The sequence below is a fragment of the Peromyscus maniculatus genome, chromosome 11 (genome assembly GCF_049852395.1).
Source record: "Peromyscus maniculatus bairdii isolate BWxNUB_F1_BW_parent chromosome 11, HU_Pman_BW_mat_3.1, whole genome shotgun sequence".
Lineage (NCBI taxonomy): Eukaryota > Metazoa > Chordata > Mammalia > Rodentia > Cricetidae > Peromyscus > Peromyscus maniculatus.
Genome location: NC_134862.1, coordinates 89,918,817 through 89,941,078, shown reverse-complemented (window position 1 = coordinate 89,941,078; position 22,262 = coordinate 89,918,817). Strand labels below are relative to the sequence as shown.

The 22,262-nt window shown below is 39.2% G+C and overlaps 1 protein-coding gene across 4 annotated transcripts in view; it reads left to right on the top strand.

The window, feature by feature from the left end:
* The window catches only part of Wdr26 (WD repeat domain 26), a 47,138-nt gene that overhangs the window by 3,586 nt on the left and 21,290 nt on the right, over nucleotides 1-22,262 (top strand). For all 4 annotated transcript variants that reach the window (XR_013043461.1, XR_013043462.1, XM_042258737.2 and 1 more), the window contains exons 4-7: nucleotides 4,916-5,052; nucleotides 7,285-7,382; nucleotides 8,331-8,487; nucleotides 14,343-14,481. Coding sequence is in view for 2 of the 4 variants with exons in the window: in XM_042258737.2 (XP_042114671.2) it covers nucleotides 4,916-5,052; nucleotides 7,285-7,382; nucleotides 8,331-8,487; nucleotides 14,343-14,481 (531 nt within the window). In the remaining 2 variants the exon portion in view is untranslated. The remainder of the gene's footprint in view (nucleotides 1-4,915; nucleotides 5,053-7,284; nucleotides 7,383-8,330; nucleotides 8,488-14,342; nucleotides 14,482-22,262) is intronic.

The window sequence follows — 22,262 nt, the reverse complement described above, 5'->3', positions numbered from 1 at the left end:
TCTTTAGGAAGTGATACATTGTTTTGTTTTGTTTTGAGCACTAGTGATTGGAAAGCATGAAGAATCGGCTGCTGGCTTATAGACTTCCAGCTGATTCATTTATTGTCAAAGGCAGTTTCCTGTCGTTGGGGGAGGGAAAGAAGGAGACTAGGAAGTGGAGTAGGGAAGCCAGCTGTTTGTTAAATATTAGTAAGTGACCATTAGCATTTTGGTGTGTTTTTTTTTTTTTTTTAAATTGGGTCAGACATTAACCTTTTTTACCTTTGTCTATAAACTTAATAGAGCCATGTTTTTTTTTTTTTTTCTTTTAAAAAACCTTACTACGGCCGGGCGTTGGTGGCGCACGCCTTTAATCCCAGCACTCGGGAGGCAGAGCCAGGCGGATCTCTGTGAGTTCGAGGCCAGCCTGGGCTACCAAGTGAGCTCCAGGAAAGGCGCAAAGCTACACAGAGAAACCCTGTCTCGAAAAAAAAAAAAAAAAAAAAAAAACAAAAAAACCTTACTACAAAATCGTTTCAAAATTCTCTACAAAAATATAATCTTAGAAAGTAGGCTTCAGGAAATTAAAGGTCTAAAGAAGTATGACAAACATGTAGTTAAATTCATGGTTCTGTTCTTTCAATAAATACTCAAAGCATTAAAAAATTTAAATGAGTACAAAGTCAAATGATTTAACTTAAGAAACAAACAATTCCATAGAATAATTTAAAATAAAAATGAGCTAAAGTAAGCATCCATATTTGAAGGGATTAAATTTTTTTTTCAGGAAATAGAAAGTGTCCTCAATTGGTATGTCTAGGGTTTAAAACCTAAGTGTATTTTAATTGAGCAATTACACATTTTTGGCTCAGTCTGAATGAGCTAAAAGAGAATAAAATGGCCAAAATAAGAATTGGGGTTTATTGGTGGCTATGAAGAAACTTATTTGTGGAGTATTCTGATGTAATTTCTTAGACTATGTTTTCATTTTTTTTAAGTTTATCCAATTATATGTATACTCTAATAGCCAAAAATTTAATGGATTCACTTCTTTTAAAAATTTATTCGTAATAATTTTGAGACTTCTGCTTGGATTTAGATTGACTCATTAGAAACTTCAGTAGAAGCAACATGTAAATTGAAGAAAGATAGTTATAGATAATAAGGAGGAATCCTTTCTTTTTACAGCCTGTTGAGTCTGTAGAACATTTAGGATCTAATAAAAGATGAAGATTAGATCTCTGGCTGAGCCTCACACCATCAAACTGTTTAGGTATTTATACAAAGAAAGGGGTTCCACTTCTGTCTCCATAAGCAGTGATGAATCAGTTGCTTTAAAAGATTGAGTTCAGCAGTTTTTCAAGCCACTCTTCACCTTTCTAATATCATTTATTCCTTCCCAACTTCCTAGCTAGAAGTTGAAATTTGTAATAATGTCTTAGAAGACAACTGTATGGGTTTTTAGCATAATTACTTCCTTTCCACCTAGACACTTGATGACAGTACAGTCTCAAACTGCACATGATTTCCATTGACGGGAATGAAAGCCAGGGCCTTCTCTGGCTTAGCTAGTGCTCTGCCACTGAGCTGCATCGCTAGCCTTGAGACTATACTTTATTTTTAAAATCTGAATGTTTTAATTGATCTAGTTTACTTCCCTCACTTTCTCCCTGTCCCCCACGCATTAAAATGGTTTCCAGTCTAATGATACTCAGAATAGCAGATGTTGTGGGCTTTTTGGATGCTGAAGTCATGAATCAACATTTTTCAGTTTGAGTTGATAATGCCATGTCTGAGAATCTGGATGGACATTTGAGACCAAGAACAGAAAATTGCTATATGATTACAAAGTCTCATTGTTTTTGTTTTTTAATGTAATAGAAATAATTTTAACAAAAAGGGCAAATATGAACTTGACATATAAAAATTAACTCATAAAGTCAAATAAAAACTTTGAGATCCTTAGATTAAATATAATTTATTTCTCCTTTCCTTGGAATCAGGATTTAATTGGCAAAATTTGCTTATTTTAGAGTTAAAGCCATCACAAAATTAGGAGATTGCCCTCAATAACTAGGCTCCATGGATACTATTTTTTCTGAGTTTTTCTTCAATGTTAAAATTCAGTCTGATAATGTGGGGAAAAGATAAGATGAGGGGGGGTGTCCAAGAAGAATTTTCAATTTCAGGTTTTTATTAGATTTTAAAAGAGAAGAAAATACTGCTGGGCCTAAGTCACTGAGAGTCACCAGAGAGCTGAAGTGTCTGATAGAGGTCTAATTGGAAAAACTCATGGAGGGTGTTCTTTCCACATCCCTTTTCTTGCCCTCTGGCACTTTCAGAAGTTTCTGATCTTGAAAAGAGAGGAAAGAAGATCCTTGTCTAAGCATTCTCAGCATTGCCTAATTTTTAACTTTCTCAAGAATGAACATCATTTGTGCAGTAAAAGGTCTTTATTTTCTTGAGATTATATTAATTTTGAGCTTTGAATTTAGGAAGGTAAAATACATTTTCCTTGTTACTGTACAGTGTCGGACACTTCGCTGAGCTTCAGATGGCTAAACATTTTCTTCCTCGAACTCTAGCGGTGTTCGTCTAGTAGCATGTTAGCTGCAGTGCACTAGGCCAAGCTTTGATACCCATTTGAGGGTGTTCCCTGTCTTCTTCTGGGTAAAATGACTCATAAAAATGTCCTTGTGTTGATTTTACAGCATTCCCGTATATACAGGAATATGTGTTTGTGTTGGCTTTGCTCAGAGCTCTAGTCTGCTTCCTTTTCTATCCTGCCTCATCTTTACCCATAGAACACAATAACATGTTCTGCCAGGGTCTTGGTGAGAGAGTAAGGGAGAAATAGCATTGAGCACCATCCCTCTACACACAGGGTCTAGGGAGGGGGAGGGTAGAGGGCCTTACAAGTAATAGTAAATGAGCAAAGACTTGCCTGGAATTAAAAGGAAAAAAATGTTTTCCAAATTCCCAGTTGCTGAGAAAATTTAGTGAGGAAATGAAATTCATACTGACTAGTTGCATGTGGCATTGCTTAAGTTTGACTTAAAAATACACTAAATTATGAAACCAACAGAGTATTGATAACACAGGAGCTTCATTTTGTAAAATTAAACATTTTTTCAGAAGATGGTAACAGTAGCCTAATAACTTCCCATATAAGACCCCCCTCCCTTTTAAGACTTTCAAATTTAATTGGGAATTTTGTCACCTGGTGAACTTCCAAGTATTTTTTACTTGAATATAAAAATAAACTTAAGTACACATATACACCAAACATGCTTTTCAAAGCATCTTGCTAATTAGTCTGTTTCTGAAACTGATTACATTAGTCTAACTTTATGTGTAAAATTGGTAAGTGCAATTTTCCTAGCTACAGGAATATGTCTCAGTTTCAAAAGTTTTTCTGTTTTTGTTTTTTTGTCTTACCTAAAGTTTTAAGATTAGATTACCAAACAGAAGTAACAGGTCTCACAACAGCGAAGTTTAAATAGTTGTCTGGTTTAAATAAACTTGTAGTTGACACACAGTAGAATAATAATAATAGTATAATATAATTATTATATATAATACTATAATATCTTATAGATACTACTTAATATAAAATCTTACAAAGCAGTTCATTACGCTTTTTAATTCTGTTGTTACATGGCAACATTTGGTGCACCATTTTTTAACAACTCTTTTTTTAAGTGGACTTAGCTCGTCCACATTCCATGGAACTTCTAAATGTAATGAACATTTTCTGTCATTATGCTTGGCTGAAGCACAAGGAACAAGTTTGAGAGGGTCCTCCGAACAGTGGTCATCAGTTACGCTTCAGGTTGAGAAGACACTCTAGATAGATAACAGATACTGCTCTTGTCTAGTGGAGAAACTGGTAGGGTTGGGATCATCATTTTCAAATTTAGAATAAGACGATAGTGTAACATTAAAAATGTTAAAACCAAACATTTCCTATAGGAATAAATGGGAAAGTGTCTCATAACTGAAAAGTGCTTTATCCTTGTGGGCAAATAATAAATAATAGTTATCTGTGCTTCGTTGCTAACACATTAATGAGCAGATGATTAGAAATATGCAGACATAGTAGACTGAACCTTCCTAAGGCCATTAAACCTAACCTTCTCATGTGAGCGTCTCTTTACAACTGCAGAGATAGCAGGTGAGCGTGTGCTCCCAACTTCAGTCACAGGATCCCCAAACTCTTGCACACCAACCTGCAGTGTGCATCTGTTGGAAAGCCAGTTTTACTTTGGAAGCCAAAATCTGGCACTTTCCTACTTGACCGAGTGACTTTAGTTCTGCCTTCCAGTCACCTTAGTTTTCTGTCACATTGTGGCTTTTTTGTTTTGTTTGGGGTTTTTGTTGTTTTTTGTTTGTTTGTTTGTTTTTGTGGTACTAGAATGAAATCCATATCTCTCCATACTACACAAGCCCTATACAACTGAGCTATACCCCCACTGCATCATGGCTTTCAAATAACTCTTTCATTAACTGGGATTTTTTTTTTTTGCCAGTGTTTTCAAAGCTTGCTGCATAAGACCTCTTTTTGTCCTATTAAGATAGTCAGAAATTTTAAAAAGCAGATTTGGAATTCTTGGAATAGTTTTAAATGTTGATACATAGAAATCTAAGGAAATGTAAGAGCAGAATTCATTTGTGTTTTTTTTCTTATGTTTATAATGCCTCAGTCACTAATGGTCCTGACTGGAGAGTTGTCAAGAGTTTTATTAATATGTAGACTTGAGCAGTCATTTAACCTACTATGACTCGTAAAACAAAACATCTTGAGTCATCTTGCAGCTTTATAAAATTACTTTCAAGAGGCATAGTAGAATGGTTTCTACTGTTCTGTTTAGGCACAAACATTTTCTGAAACTTCCATCAACTTTTTTCCCCTGACTGCTGCTTTCTGTCATGTCAGAGGATGAAGTTTTTGCTGCTGCAGCAGAAGTACCTGGAATACCTGGAGGATGGCAAGGTCCTGGAGGCACTTCAGGTTCTCCGCTGTGAACTGACGCCACTGAAATACAATACAGAGCGCATTCATGTTCTTAGTGGGTAAGGAAGTGGGGTTCTTAGACTCCAGATTCATGAAGGGGCTGTTATTTTTATAGAAGTTTACTGTTGGTCAAAGTTAAAGTACCTGGATATTGCTAAATTCGTAGTTCTGGATCAATTCACTTATGTGTGCACAAGCTATTTAGCTATCTTTATTAAGATCGGACAGCTGAGCAGTGGTGGCACACTCCTTTAATCCCAGCACTCGGAGTTAGACGCAGGAAGATCTCTTGAGTTTGAGGCCAACTTGGTCTACAGAGCGAGCTCCAGGACAGCCAGAAAACCTGTCTAGAAAAAACACAAGCAAAAAAACAATAAAAGGCCAGGAGGTGGTGGCACACACCTTTAATCCCAGCACTTGGGAGCTAGAGCCAGGCGGATCTCTGTGAGTTTTAGGCCAGTCTGGTCTACAGAGCGAGATCCAGGACAGGAACCAAAAAACTATACAGAGAAACCCTGTCTTGAAAAATCAAAAAAAAAAAAGATTTGAGATACTTAATAGGTGAAAGGGAGAAGACATCCATATAGCCAATGAGATATTACTTCAAAATCTACTCACACACAAGAAAGAAAGAGAGAAAGAAAGAAAGAAAGAAAGAAAGAAAGAAAGAAAGAAAGAAAGAAAGAAAGAAAGAAAGAACGAACTTGATGGCTTTGGGTCACAGCATGCACTGAAGGGCGTACAGGTGTTCTGCATACAGAGTCATCTGCTGCTTAACTGTCAGCTGCTCTTTATTCTTCTGTTGCAGTGATCTGTATGTCTATCTATTTAGAAGCATGGTCTCATTACATATCCTTGGCTACCCTGGAACTCGCTGTGTAGACCAGGATGGCCTAAAATTTGTAAGAAATGTATAACTGGGCGGTGGTGGCACATGCCTTTAATCCCAGCATTCAGGAGGTAGAGAGGCAGGCTTATATTAAAAGAGCCTTGTCCCACAGAGCCCTCTTACTGGTTCCCCAAAATTATTTTAGAGACAAAGTGTTCCTAATACCCAGGTTTTTTGGGGGCTTGTTAAATATAATTACACTTTCTAAAACGTTTTTTCATTAACCAAATGCTACGTCCATACTACATAGTAAGAAGGCAAGGTGGCCGGGCGGTGGTGGCGCACGCCTTTAATCCCAGCACTCAGGAGGCAGAGGCAGGCGGATCTTTGTGAGTTTGAGGCCAGCCTGGTCTACAGAGCGAGATCCAGGAAAGGCACAAAGCTACACAGAGAAACCCTGTCTCATAAAACCAAAAAAAAAAGAAGGCAAGGTACTCTGCTGTTTACTTAGACTCTGTGATCCTTTTTTCAGTTGAGGAAGGGAAGGGCACTGACTGGTATCTGAGAGGTGTCGGTGCCTTACCTGTGCAGCAGGGAGCAGAGGGAGTACTTCGTTTGGCCTACTTGTCTTTTATATAAGTGACAAGAAAGGTATATTTGGCAGCGCTCCCCGGAGAGTTACCTGCCAGATCTCACCTCCGAGTTGAATAGGGCCGGTACTTGTTTCGTTCAGCCCTGTTCCCTGAGACAAGCCAGGTTGGAGGTATGCTCCCTGCAGGAGGTTGTCATGTGTTCCCCAGAGTTGAGGGACCTGAGCAGTTACGCCACGGTCTGCACCTGGGGAGCAGGAATGCTGGGGCTCCAGGCATGTGTAGCCCTGCCTGCCTGTTTGCTTGGTTGCTGGGCACTTAACTCAGGTCCTCATGCCAAGCAAGCATTGTTATCCACTGAAACATTTTCTCAGCCCCCAACTTGTTTTGACTTTTGATTTTAGTACTTACATCACTAGAGAAGCTGTGACGTCAGCTCAGTTGTGAAGAACAGGTGTGCAGCTAGAATGCCTGGGTTTCTGTGTATTGCCTGCCTTCTCTCAGAACTACTTCCTAAGCTTTCTGTCTCCAGTTTTTGCTTTATGTAATAGAATAATAGTGGTTGCTTCATATGGGGTAGTTATGGGCATTCAGTGAAGCATGTGCTGAGGATTTGGAACATAACTTGGCACAAAGTAAGCTACATATAACAGTAGAAGGGAGTAATCTTATAATTGCAATGATAATGTTGTGTATTTAGGTAATATTCTATTGCCTTTTAATAATTTTATGAAGACACCAGATTAGATTCACTATAAAAATGTTTTTCTTGATTTGTGTAAGCAAGAACTTGATTGTGAAAATGCAATTAATTGTTTTTCAATTATATTCCAAAGAAAAAGGTTTGAGATTTGTTGCTTACTCTATCGTAGGTATCTAATGTGTAGCCATGCGGAAGACCTACGGGCAAAAGCTGAATGGGAAGGCAAGGGAACAGCTTCCCGCTCCAAACTACTGGACAAGCTTCAGAGTAAGAGTCCTTTTTGATGTGTATTTCCTCTTGGATTGGAAGTAGGTAATATATAGCAAATAGGAAGCTCATACCTAGATACACTTGCCCTGGGTTTTTGTGGAAGGAGTTCATTAAAGAGCCCTTTACACCAAAGATTCTCACACTCACCAGATGTGATCTGGAGTCAGTGTGGAGGTGCTGGATTCGGCATTCTCTGTATGTTTGTATTCTTTAGTGATGCTCTAAAGATTTTCTTTGGATGAAAAGGTCCATGACTAGAGAAACAAATGAACCCCAGCTTCAAATCATGCATTTTACGGTTTCCGCTCTTTGTTTAATGGGGACTGGATTTCTTTAGGTAGATTGTTTTATGCTTCTCCTAGCTGTGTTAGATCATTTTCAAGTTGTGTTGGGGGGCGGGTGTGTGATTTCATTTTTACTATATCTTTATATAAAATACCTCCCTTCTATTCAAATCATGCTGTTATATCATGTTGCAGCAGGAGTGGAAATCTCATGCCTGGAAGAAATGTAAAGCATAAGAGGGCGGGAATAAGTTTTTACTGATGTCTAGTTTCTGAGTTTCCTCAGTAGCCGTGGCATTAGTAGCCTCAGGGTTTTTGTTAAGTGAAGATTTATCTTATACTGATCATCTACTGATACATAATCATTGGATTCTGTATCATCTTCCTTTTACTTCTGTAGTGTGTAGTTTCTGTAGGTGGTGTTAGTCCCCCAGAAACTCCGCCTGCAGGATACAGCCAGTGTATTCCTTCCTAGTGGAGGTATCACTGGAGCCTTTGAAAATCCTCCTAAGACTTGCTCATGTCATTTCCCTAGAGCTTGTCAGTGCGAAGGGAACAGTAGTGCTGAGGTGAGAGGGACAGGAGGAGTGCAATGTCTTCAATGAACGTTCACCGTTTGCTGTCATCTTTATTTCTCTTTTTAAAATGTCTTCCATTAAAGCCTATTTACCACCATCAGTGATGCTTCCCCCACGGCGTTTACAGACTCTCCTGCGGCAGGCGGTGGAGCTGCAGAGGGACCGGTGCCTCTACCACAACACCAAACTTGACAGTAACCTAGATTCTGTGTCTCTGCTGATAGATCATGTTTGTAGTAGGTAAGAGACCGTTTCCTGCATTTCCAACATCTTAGATCGTACAGAAGGAATTAGGAACTGTACCGGCACATTTCCCGTGGTTTCTTGGTGTAGCTGTGTAACAGTTCATATCTGATACACTATTTATTCACAGTAAAACCCAGGACTACTAAAAGGGAAACGTAGTAGAAAAAACAGAAAATTGGTCTCTACTATATGGGCCTGTGCTTATGTAGTAAGCCACAGTTGGGAGCTGAAACCCAAAAGCCAATTTTTCATTTTCTTATCTGTGGATTTGGTTAGTTATTTTCTATGTCCAACAGTTGAACTATGTACCAAGTTATTCTCTGCATATAAAAATCATTGAAATACTTTTTGCTTAGTGAAAGTTCTGGTTTTGTAAAAGAACAGCATCAAAAATGGTTAGAATAATAGGCATTAACTATGTTTATTTTTTACAAAACCATGCAAATAATTGAAGTTGGACGAATTCAAGCTTGTCTTTTGGTGTTGGGTAATTTTTAGTAAAAATTTCCCTTCTATTTTAATGATGCTCTCTAAAATTAAATCATAACTTTAAATTTAAAATACCAAGATAGAAATTGTGAGCCCTTCCAAACTCCAGGAAAGAAATGACTTGGTTCTGACCAGCCAAACACTAAGAGCAGGCTGCTGTAGTGCGCATGCTCCATTCCTTCTGCTGTCATTCGCTGAAGAATTAATAAAAGTAATGAATTTCAGAAATGAAAGACAGACGTGTATGTGTTAGTCAATAAGGAACTTTTGAGTAACCATAAATACTATGCACATAGCAAGATACTGGTTTAAAATAAAACTTAAGGATTATTTATTTATTTTTAAAATTTTAAAAACTGTATTTTGTATATGAGTGCTCTGCATGCCAGAAGAGGGAATCAGATCCTATTACAGATGGTTGTGAGGCACCATGTGGGTGCTGGGAATTGGACTCAGAACCTCTGGAAGAGCAGCCAGTGCTCTTATCCTCCAAGCCATCTCTCCAGCCGTTGAGGTGTGTTTAAACCAGGTGTTTTACTTTGCTTTTTATTTTGCCAGTGCTAGAAATAGCACATAGGTCCTTCAAATGCTAGTCAGAAGTTGTGCCACCGAGCTAGCCCCCAGCCCTAGAATCTGCCTGTGTAGTAGTTACGTCCTCACTCACTGCACTTGTAAGAAGAAAGGTCTGTCTGAGCTGCTGGCCTGTGCAGTGATGCTCACTCATCCTGAAGTATTGGCTGCTGACTTGGTGTGAGTTACTGCTCTGCTAGGGTGTGGTTAGTGATCCCTTCTCCTTGGCACCATCCGCTCCTTGGCACTGCTCTTTGTCTTGTTGGGAGAAGTTTTAAAATAAAGCTTTTTGTCTAAATGTGTGTGTGGGGGGGCGGGATAATAGATTAAAAGGGCTATATTGTCAGTCCCTTGCTTCATAGCTCCTTTAGGAGGTTGTTAAAATTAAGGCACTTGTAGACCAATGTCTCTTTGTGGCTCATAAATTCATTTCTTTTGGGGACATTGAAAAGTACGGTGCCAGAAGTGTCAGAAAGTAAGAGCCTTTCCTTCCTGTGGAAACAAAAACCTATTACAAAGATGATTTTTTTTTCCCTGTATACTCTTTAATTCCCGATATCACTATCTGTGGAACTAATATATAACAAAGACATAGTCTAGCCTTTCCATTCTTCACCTCGGGTGGGGTGCTCACTAGCCATGTAGTAAGCGCTCTGACATGTTATGTTGCTAGAACTGAAAGACTCTTGCTCTTTCAAAGTCATTGTTCCTTCTTAATGATTAAAAAAATGCACACATGGTACAGAGACATACTTGGAGGCAAAACACCCATCCATATAAAAATCTATTAGAAAACAGCATTGTGCCTCCTGTTGACCACCTCCCTCCTTCAAAGGTAGCTTCTCAAGTCCTTCCCTGATGTGTGAGTCTTTGTCTGTGGCCTTATTTTTCTTCACCAGATTCCTATATTGTCACTGCTGATGTTGGTGAGGAACAGTCTTTTTGTCTGTTTAAGTAGCAGCTGCTCTCCAGTTTATCTTGAGCTCTCTATAGTATTATAGTCTGATAGCTTTCTCTAACTATTTCAGACTCTAGACTGATGGTCTGACTCCTCCCAGGGCTCCCGTTCTCCATCTGTCCTTTAATAGTATGTTCCAGGTTCCTTCTTTCCTCATTCTTCCATAGGTTAGACTTCCACGAATCTAATGCTTCCTGGAAATAGGCCAGAGCCTCAGTCTTCACTCCTGAGCCTTAAACCTGAGTACAGTGTGCCTCTTGCTCTAGTTAAACATAACAGATCCAGATAGATTTTCTCTACCTCTTAACTCAGGCCTGCTAAATCTGGTTTGTTTGTTTTATACTTGAGTTCTGTTTTATTACTTTTTCTTTTTCACATGTATGATATTTGTACTTGAGTGTATGTTTTCACATGTATGTGGGTACACATGTACTTGTACTTCTGAGTGGAGGCCCAAGGTTGATACTGGAAGTCTTCCTTAGTTGTTCTTCCACTTTATTTGTTCAAGACAGGGTCTCTAGATGAACCTGGAGCTCATCAATCCCAGAAAGTCTCTAGCCAGTTTGCTCCAGGGATTCCCGTCTCCACCTTCAGAGGCTGGAATTGCAGCGCGTTACCATGTCCACCTGCCATTTCCATGGGGTTCGGGCATCTGAACTTTCCATCTTCTTGCTTGCAGGAACTTAAGCTGCTGAGTCCTCCTCCCACCCCTGCATTTCCTGTCTCAGGGAGGCTCTACCTACCCCAGTTCACCAAGCTGGAAACCAGGAGCCGTCCTCGCTGTTCATTCTGAGAGAGTAACACCAGGCATTTACTCAGGAAGCTGTCCCTTTGCCACACTGGAATATAGAGCCTGGATTTAATTCCTTAAGTTTTAGCTAGAGGTCTTCAAAAAAAAAAAAAAGTTGATCATTTTTAACCATCTGCTTTAGTTTCTTCTAGAAACTAGATTTTAGCATTGGAGCTAGAAAGATATTTTCTGAAATTAAATGTAAGCATACTATCCATTCTTTCCTCTCTGGAAAGTAGAGAACTGATTATGAATAACTGAGTTATGAATTTGAAAAACCCATATAAACACTGAAGAGTTTTTATTAGATTGTACACAATTTCTTATCAGCTAGTGTGCACATATTTTTGGTTAAATGTGACCGGTAAAGGACAATTTTTTTTTCTAGACTTTTTTATACTGATAATCAATGGAAGTATGTTTTCATATGCTGCTTTTATAAGTACTAATTTTTTTTTTTTTTTTTTTTTTTTTTTTTTTTTTGGTTTTTCGAGACAGGGTTTCTCTATGTAGCTTTGCGCCTTTCCTGGAACTCACTTGGTAGCCCAGGCTGGCCTCGAACTCACAGAGATCCGCCTGCCTCTGCCTCCCAAGTGCTGGGATTAAAGGCGTGCGCCACCACCGCCCGGCATAAGTACTAACTTTTTAGTACAGGATTTTTATAAAATATTTGTAGACGCAATTTAAAGATTGAGTTTGGTCAAAATGCTACATTTACTGTTTTCTTTCACACACTACTGGTTTTTAATACCATCTTAAGTTTTAAAATCATTTTAAAACAAAGACATCAACCATCACTTATGTATCTGAAAAAGACTGTTAATACATTTTCACATTACTGTAGTCTTCATTTTTAATTTATTTTTAGATTTTATGTGTATGAACGTTGTGCCTTCGTGCCCTGTCTGCATGCCTGTTGTCCACAGAGCCCAGCAGAGGGCACTATCCTAGAGCTGGCGTTGTAGACGGTGGTGAGCTGCTGAATGGCACTTCTCTAAGAGCAGAGCAGCAATGCTCTCCAGCACCGAGCCGTCTCGCCAGCCCCACCTTAGTCTTAGAAAGGGTGAAATGATCATTTTAACGTGACTGATAGCTGTGAATAGACTAAATGCTTTATGCCCTGTAATTTTGAATCAGTCCTCACTTAAAGGTTATTTGTTAATCTAAATCAATCTTTCTACTGTGATCAGCTTTAGGCATATGAAGTTTTCATTGAAATTTTATTAGCCTTTGAAAAATATTATTTAAAGTTGACATTTGGAAAGATAATTCAGTCAGTTTTAGGTTCACATTTTAGTTCAGTTACCTACCAGTTTTCTGAAAATCTGGTAAGATAGTGGCTTTTGAGCCTTGTTAAAATGAGGCTGCTAATTTCCCTTGTCAAATGAGTCTCAAGAATCAGTGTTCTGGAGACTGGAGCAGTGACTCAGCAGTAAGAGGAGTCGTTCTGGAGGAGGACCCAGCTTTGGTTCCCAGCACCCCCATGGCTGACGGGTATCTGTCTCTGCAGTTCCAGGGCTCCAGCTCCCTCTTGTGGCCATGTGAACACTGCAACACAAGTGGTGTACAGATAACTGCAAGCCAAACGCCCATGTACATAAGAAAAACAGAACGTGTGAAAAGTGCTTAATAAAACACAGTCATGCATTGTTTTGGTTCACAGTAAAATAACAGTTTAGTATTAAAGCAGTTCTTAGTTAAGTCATCTAAAAGTTTAAAACTGCCGACTATTCCTACTAAGGTAATTGCAGCCTGTCAGGCTGAGGAGTTGACAGTATACTCCTTTCCTCTGTGCATGCTGGTGCACACTTTTTTGTGTCGGGGGGATGAGGCCTTGCTATGTTGCCCATGCTGGTTTCAAGCTCTTGGGCTCAATCGGTGTTCCTTCAAGAACTCCACAGGTGCTGAGACTATGGGCTCACTCCAGTGTGCTGGCCTCTTATTACTTATTGATTGGGAAAAAATAGAGAAGACTGTTGAAGTCTTTTGAAGATAAATTTTTAAAGTGTGATTAGGCAAGATCGTGCCTGCCTGCCTCTTAACCCAGTGCTTGGAAGACTCAGCCTGGGCTGCAGTAGTAAGAACCAGTCTCCCAGGGCAGAGGGCAGAGGGCTGAGAGATGGCCCAGCGGTTAAGAGAGCACTTGGTATTTTTGCAGAGGACCTGAGTTTGGTTCCCAGCACTCACGTGGCGGCCCACAGCTGTCTGTAACTCTGGGTCCAGGGAATCTAACACCCTCTCTTGGCCTTCACATGGTACAGAGGCACACATACGGTGCACATACATGTATGTAGGCAAAGCACTCAGAGCACATTATTTGCAGGGGTAGTTTTACCCCTTCCGTCATGTTTGTCCCAGGAATTGAACTTGGGTCACCAGGCTTGACAGGGGGCACTGTTCCCAGCGAGCCGCCATCTTGCTAGTTCTCATCCTTTACTAAGGAGTGTGTGCATGTGTGTCACAGCACATGTGAGTCACCACGCATGTGTGGAGGCAGAGGCAACTTGACAAGTGAGTGTTCTCCGCTGTTGGAGGGATGGATTGTCAGCTGATCGCAAGCACTTGGACCCTTTGGGCCATCTCACTGGCTCCCTGTTTTTGTCGGACCAAAGCTTTTAGTAATAGCTTAACTGACTTGATATGCTTGGAGATACTGCATTATTTCTTATTCCTTGTAGAACAGCCAACTAATGCCATTCATTTATAAAGTGGGTAAACATCATTCCTGAATAATAATTATTTATATGAATTGCCTTAATCAGACCAGATAGCCTTCAGAAGGCAGCAAAAAAGGAAGAAAACTTCAGGTTGAAGTAGATTTTATATTACAGATTTTCACTAAAGTTGACTTGAACAAAAAGTACATGATGTCATAATGTTTTAATTTTCAACATATCAAAATAAATTTGATTCTTGAGAATTGTAAATGCATTCATATTTATACTTGAGAATTCCAAAAGGAGTTCTGCCAGTTGTTAAATGCCCTTTTTATTGCTAACAATGCTTTGAAAGAGTAATTATGTGTGGATTTGTTTGTTTTAGGAGACAGTTCCCCTGTTACACTCAGCAGATACTTACGGAGCATTGTAATGAAGTGTGGTTCTGTAAATTCTCTAATGATGGCACTAAACTAGCAACAGGATCAAAGGACACCACAGTTATCATATGGCAAGTTGATCCGGTAAGTATTCCTGGTTGTGTCCTTAGATTACAGAAGGGTCTATTTTTTTTTTTTTTTAAGATTTATTTATTTAATGTGTGTTGTAGCATGAATCTTAAAAGGTCTTATTAATTAAAAAAATCTGGAGCCAGGTATTGGAGTGAATGCTGAAAGGTCAGAGAAGCAGAACAAGCCACAGCCACCTCACCTTGCCAGTTCCTCAGCTGATCCTGTTTCCTCAGACTGGAAGCTTCTGAGTCCTCATCCAAATGGATCTCAGCTGAACTGTTGCTCAAAACCTAAAAGCTTAACCAGCTCTAGTTCCTGGTTTTCACACCTTATATACCTTTCTGCTTTCTGACATCACTTCCTGGGATTAAAGGCGTGAGTCACCATGCCTGGCTGTTTCCAGTGTGGCTTTTAACTCACAGAGATCCAAATGGATCTCTGCCTCTGGAATGCTAGGATTAAAGGCGTATGTGCCACCATTTTCTGGCCTCTATGTCTATCTAGTGGCTGCTCTGTTTTCTGACCCCAGATAAGTTTATTAGGGTGCATGATGTATTTGGAGAACACAGTATCACCAGTGTGTGTTGCCAGCATATGTGTGTGTGTGCGCATTTTGTGTGCGCCTCTCCTGCACAGGACTGAGGAGTGCATCTGATTCAGAGTGATAGATGGTTTGAGCCATGATATAGGAGGTAGCAGTCAAACCCAGTCCTCTTATTTTTGAATCTAGTTACTTTTTTGGTTTTTCAGGACAGGATTTCTCTGTGTAGCCCTGCCTGTCCTGGAACTCATTCTGTAGACCAGGCTAGTTTTATACTCCAAGATCTGCCTACCTCTGCCTCCCGAGTGCTGGGATTAAAGGCGTGCACCACCACTACCCATCTGCTTACCTATTCTTAGTATACATATGTATAACTAGTTGTCTTCTGCAAATGCCTTTTTGGTCATGTCTGTCACTTGATTTTTATTCATTCATTCATTCATTCATTTATTTATTTTTGAGACAGGTTCTCACTCCATTTCCCAGGCTGGTCTGGAACTCAAATCTCTCCTGGTCAGCCAGCCTTCCTTTAAGTGAGGACTGATTCAAAATTACAGGGCATAAAGCATTTAGTCTATTCACAGCTATCAGTCACTTTAAAATTATCATTTCATCCTTTACTAAGACTAAGTAGAGATGTATCATCATATCTGACTATGCTGATCACTTTTTTCTATGCATTTTTCCTCTGTTTTTTATATGTTTGTAGCTAAGTATTATCTTAGTTGTTCGGTGTTTGTGCCAGAGATTGTGCTAAGTCCTTGTGCATTCTTTAATCCTCTGAATGACTGAGGTGCTCAAATGTTGAGATGTTGATACTGGGCTGGAAGTGTTCAATGCCAAGTATAATTTGTGGATCTCATGTACAGTCTGCCTGTTTTTCCCCAGTGATAATATTTGAAAATTATTGCATATGGATTTTAAGTGCTAAGTCTTCTCTGATCAGAATTGTTTTTATCACTAGCTAACCTACATATATATAGAACTAAGCGTGTTCATTTCTTTTAACCAGTTGAACATTTGTACTAGTCAAAAAGAGCATGACTCCAAATAGATTAAGGAACTACACTTGTTTTAGGAGCCGTTCACCTGAGATCTAAAGTAAGTAAAACTTGGTTTAGAGCTAAAACACGGCTTTGGCCTCTGGATACATATACTGCCCAAAGTAGAACAACAGGTTCAGGGGGTGAAGAAGGCATGTGCTTTGTCAACCTGGAGACCTGATTCTGTTCTCAGGGACCTACATAAAGGGGGAAGTAATGACTCCACAAGGTTATCCTGATGTGTGAGCCAGGGCACGTGAGCCCACACACAAATATCATGCCCATACAACATACATAACAAGTAATTTAAAGGCACCATAGAAGGAAAAGTACAAATTTGAGACAGGTACTTCTTGAATACCTTTCTGTGATACACTGCAATTGGTGGTAGGAAAGCACAGCATTCCTCACTCTAAAGAAGAAGCTCTTGGGAGCTGGAGCGGTGGCTTAGCAATTAAGAGCACTGGGGTTCAGTTGTTAGCACCCACATGGCAGCTCACAGCTGTCTGTAACTCCAGGATCCAGCACCGTCATGTAGACACACATGCAGGCAAAACACCAATGCACACAAAATAAAAATAAATAAATAATTTTTTAATAAAGGGGGGGAGCTCTTACCTTTTTTGTATCATAATACCTAGTTAGCAGTCTGACAAACTTAACTGGTCTTCTTAAACTATACTGCTAAATACACAAGCCAAAACACATAGCCTTGTGTGTGGGTGTGTGTACATGTATATACACACATATATAATACCATGTATCTGATATACTTATAAATAACACACTAATTAAGCAACCTAATTATATTGAGATGTGGGCTCTCAACCTACAAGGAAAAGGTATAATATATGATACTCCTTTATTAACCCTAAATAATTTTAGTAGCAGATAATGGCTGCCAGCATTCTAAATTAGTAAACTTAAATAATATTGTAAGATATCCATTTCCAATATGAAATGAAAGTATTTGAATTTTCTCTATTGTTAAGGCATAATACTGAATTTACTGTTACCTAATGTACTACCTAATATTTCTACATACATTGCATCAGTTTAAATGCATTAGTGATAGATTAAGTCACAAATAATTCATTGGCATCTATGTTAGTCAGGACTTCTATTGCTGTGAGGAGACACCATGACCACAGCAACTCTTATAAAGGAAAACAACATTTAATTTGTTTAATAATTAAAATAGCATCTAATCTATGTCTTGGTGAGCAGGCAGCAGCAGGTTTCTGTGTCCACACTTGAGCACAGGAGACCTCAAAGCTTGCCCCATAGTGACACACCTCCTCCAACAAGGGCACACCTCTCCTTTCAAACCATCACCACAGAATCCATGAAGGAGGAGAAATACGAAGCCATCTCCTTGGAGTAATTTAGCCAACAATGAGCTCAGATTTGAATTCTCTGCTTGTCTTTCCCCTGTGTCTCTGTCATTCTCTCTGTGTTGTATGAGTCTGAATCTGCTTGCTTTAATGCCGCTTTGTGAATGTGTCCCTAACAGAGGCATCAACAGTTTTACACAAGGAATGAAGCCACTGGCTCCAACTGACTTAGATAACAAACAAAGGCTATCAAGTAATCATATCTGTATGTTGTAATCAACATTTATGGTAGATATTTATTTTATGAGGCCACTTGGATCCTATTTTCGGCAAATGATTGTCATAGCATACATGCATGCCTTACTTTGGGTCTGGGAATGGAAGAGTACATAACTTAAAACACTAGCTTAGATTGTGAAGGTTGACTCCATGGGAAATCCAAGGCAGGTAAGTTTGGTTGTTTACATTGCTATCTTTTGAGACAGGTCTCTCTGTGTAGCCCTGGCTGGCATCACACTCAGATCCACCTGCCTGTGCCTCAGGAGTGCTGGGATTAAAAGGCTTATGCACTATGCCTGGTTACATTGTTCTCTTAAAAGTAGGTTAAACAAACAGGCTGAGTACACAGTAGAATAGCAATCTTAAGTCATAAGTGACCTTAAGGTGTATTATTAACTTGGCTGTGAGGGCCAGTAGAATTCTAGTCCTTTAGAATGTAAGAGATAGTTTTATAATAATTCGTTGCCACAGTGCTAATAAACTAAGTGCTATTTTATTTCTTGCCTACATTCAGGATGGAAGGAATCCGGGTGGTAGTGCACACATTTAATCCTAGCACTGGGAGGCAGAGACAGGCGGATCTCGGAGTTTGAGGTCAGCCAAGGCTACACAGAGAAACCTTGTCTCAAGAAAACAAAAAATAAAAGATGGAAGGAAATACTGAATTTCAGACAGTAGTTTATTAGAGGTGTAACTTTAATCTTTTGTGTTCCATAGACCTTTTCTTGTAGATGTCAGAGTAAACTCCCATCAAAGAATAGTATAGGTTAGAAAGGACAATACAATGCAATTAAATAACGTGATTATGTTTATATTGAATAAGTATTATGAGGACATCAAAGAACCTTGTACGTGGGAGTATTGTATTAGAGCTTTATGGTGTAGCATACATGGAGGCAAGAAAGGGACATTCTGGTAGAAAAGGAGTATGTCTTGACTGCTTCATTCAAACACAAACGGGTTTATTCTTAGTGATGGCAAGGAGTCACAAATGACACTCGAAAGCGTTTGGGATGAACATGGCCTTGGAGTTCTAAGGGGTTTGTCACGTTGCTTTTACTAGCAGCTGTGTGGGAGATACCCAGTTTATTTAGCCAGTATAAAATGCCTATTGTGTGTTAATTTTTTTTTAATCCAAGCAACTAAGCATATGAAAAACCCTGATGATTCTGTAATGGACACTGGGATCTCAGAAGAGATCTTGCTACATCTAGAAAGCTAAGGAAAGTAAGAAAAGATTTTAGGTGAAAGATGAAAGAACTGTTTAGGCGAAACTGATTAGGAATGGCCTCGGTTCATTTGGGAGAGGAGTGGAAACCGATGAAGCAAAGCAATCGTTTGTGTCTTGCTGCGGGGTTGGACCCCACATGCCAGTGTTTCCCAGGATGCATTTTCTTGAAAATTAGGTGTGCAGAATGTAATCGGTGTTCATTGTAAAGGATTTTTTTCTTGGCCATATTCACTTAGGAATGCAGGATTAATATTTAGATTCCAGTCTGAAATGTGAAGGATGATTTTCTAATGGCTGTACTACAGAGAATCCCCTGAGCCTGGTGAACTCTTGGCATGGTGGTAGTTTCGCTATGTCAAATACCATTTAGAAAAGTTGACTGCTCTTTTCTATTTTCTTTTTTTTTGTTTTGTTTGTTTATTTGGTTGGTTGGTTGTGTTTTTTTTGGGGGGGCGGGGTTCAAGACAGAGTTTCTCTGTGTAGTTTTGGAGCCTGTCCTGGACTAGCTCTATAAACCAGGCTGGCCTCGAACTCACAGAGATCCGCCTGCCTCTGCCTCCCGAGTGCTGGGATTACAGGTGTGCGCCCCTGCCCTCCACATGTTTTTTGTTTTTTTGATACAAGGTTTCTCTAACAACCTTAGCTGTCCTGGAGCTCACTCTGTAGCCCAGGCTGGCCTAGAACTCACAGAGATCTTCCTGCCTCTGCCTCCCGAGCACTGGGATTAAAGGCGTGCACCACCATACCCCACTGATTATGCTGTATTATGTATTATGTATTATGCTGTATGATTATGATGTATTTTTTTATACCTTTAATTTAATTTATTTGTTTTGTTGAAACTAGATTTCAGGTTGCCTTAGAATTCATGATCCTTCTGCTCTGCTTCTGTACTGCTGGGATTAATGTCTAGAAAAAAAGAATTTAAGGTTTTGTTGTTGTTAATGTTTGAGTGTTTTGCCAGCATGTGTATGTCTGTGCACCTGGTACCTGTGGAGGCCAGAAAAGGGTGTTTGTTGGATCCCATGGAACTGGAGTTAGATGGTTGTGAGCTGCCACGTTGGTACTGGGAAATCATGTGGTCCTGTGGAAGAGCAGTATTTTTATGATTTATGGAGTTATTTTTTATTACGGTATATAAAACAGTTGGTTTCTTTTCTTTTTTTCCCTCTTTTGCCTCTCTTCCCCCTCTCTCCCTTCCTTCCTCCCTCCTGGAGTTTTTTGAGACAGGATCTTGTTGTGTAGCCCAGCCTGGCCTCCAACTTACAGTCTTCTACGTCTAACCTCCCAAGTGCTGAAAGAGCAGGCATGTTCAAACATGCTGGAATGAAACATTCAGTTTTCTGGATAAGCATTTCTAAAGGAATTGATTGTCAATTTAGAAGAAAATCTTTGCATTCATCTGGAGTACCGTTTTGTCTAGTCAAAAAAGACTTAAAATTATGCTAGCCACTTTGACCTTTTATTGATCTGATACAGGTGTTCGATGCCTCTTAGCTCCTCAAAGAGGAATCAATGGTTACATTGTTAAATGTTTCATTTTTCTCAAGATCATAGATTGGACTGGACTGTTGTGAAAGATGAGTTTAGTCCTATGAATAAATAGTGTAGGAAACAGTCCACAGTTAGGTTTCTGCAGCCAGGAGGCTTCAATTTTATCAGACTAGTTTGAGACATGTTTGTAGTTGCTTATAAGTCATAACTAGTGGACTTTCTCCCTCCTAAGCTTTAAGTTAGTCTCAAGGGCCTGGAGAGAGAGCTCAGTGATTAAGAGCACTTCCTGTTCTTGGAGGGCACCAGTTCTGTTCCCAGCACTAGTAACAGGCCATTCAGGCAACTCCAAGCTGCATGTAATTCAGTTCCAGGGGATCCACCCTCTTCTGGCCTCTATAGGCACACACCCCAAACTCCCCCGCCTCACACACACAAACACATAAATAAAAATATTTTTTTTTAGTTAGGGTTTAGTTTTTTTAGTCAGTAAATCTCCAGTCCAATATCTAAAACATATTACTAGATTTTTTTTTTTTTTTTTTTTTTTAATTTTCTCTCCTCCTTTTCCCTTAATTCAGAACTCTGGAGTTTGCCCTCTACCTCACCCCTGAGTGCTGGGGATTGGACCTAGGCTAGCTGGAGTTTTAACTTCCTTCTTGCAATTTCATCTCTAAAGTGTCTTCATCTCCTCTCTTTGGTTCTGTCTGACAGGTGGGCTTTTTAACTGTGAGGTTAGCTTGTTCCATGTTTCTTGAGTCTTTTCCTTCTGATTCATCTTCACCATTATTGTTTCTACATATTAGCTGCTCCCTAGACTGGCATGCCTTCCCCTCTGGATGGAATCGGATCGTTACTGGGAAGTGAACATGGCAGGCAGCTCTTGAGTCCTGTCAGTTAGACCTTTGTACTGGAGAGTTCGTCCTTCAGAGCATAGGCTTCAAGTCAGGAAGCCCACATGAAAGTCCTTCCCGCTGTTAGAGACAGAGTTTTAATCTTCCTAAAACTGCGTTTGCTTCCCTGGATGGGAGTATATTAATGATACTGTGTTGATATAACATTATTAACGATAAAAGACTTAATGAGGATTCGATGAATATTATAAGTAGTATTGATGTTGGTTTGTTAGTGGAAATATAATATGGTGCAGTCACTTGGAAAAGCTGGGCCGTTTTTTAAAATATTAGACAGCAAATGACCCAGGAATTCTTCTGTGTATATATTTTGAAGAGAAAAAACATGTCTGCAGAAAAGCACATACATGTTCTTAGTCATTTGGTATTCTTAATATTCAAAAAAGTAGAAACCAAATAGACAAAATATGTTTGTAAAGTAGAATATTACTCAATAAAATTAGATACTCTATGGCATGAATGAAGCATAGAGACATTGGAATGGATGAAATAAGTCAATTACAAGAGACTGTATCATGTTCAGTTGCATTTATGTGAAATATCCAGAATATACAAATCAATAAAAACAAAGTAGTGGTTTCTGGGAACTTCGGGAGAGAAATCATTACTAATAGATACAGAATTTCTTTGGGGGATTGATAAAAACATTACAAAATTAGATAATTTTATAACCTTCCACAATTTTATAACATCTCACAGGTGTTTTACAAGTCTGTGAATATACTTAAACTGTTGAACTATATACCCTAAGAGGATTTATTTTGTGCTGTTATGTGTCAGTGAAGTTATTCAAATCTTTAAAATAAAAAGAGGTAACTTTTGGTGTGCACATCTACTTTCAGTTCCTTTCAAGTTTCCTAATGGCAAGTCCTGTGACAGTTTCATGTTTCTATCTAGTATATAATATCCTGTGTATAGTAGGTGTAGCATGAATCTTAAAAGTTCATTTTTAATCTTAAA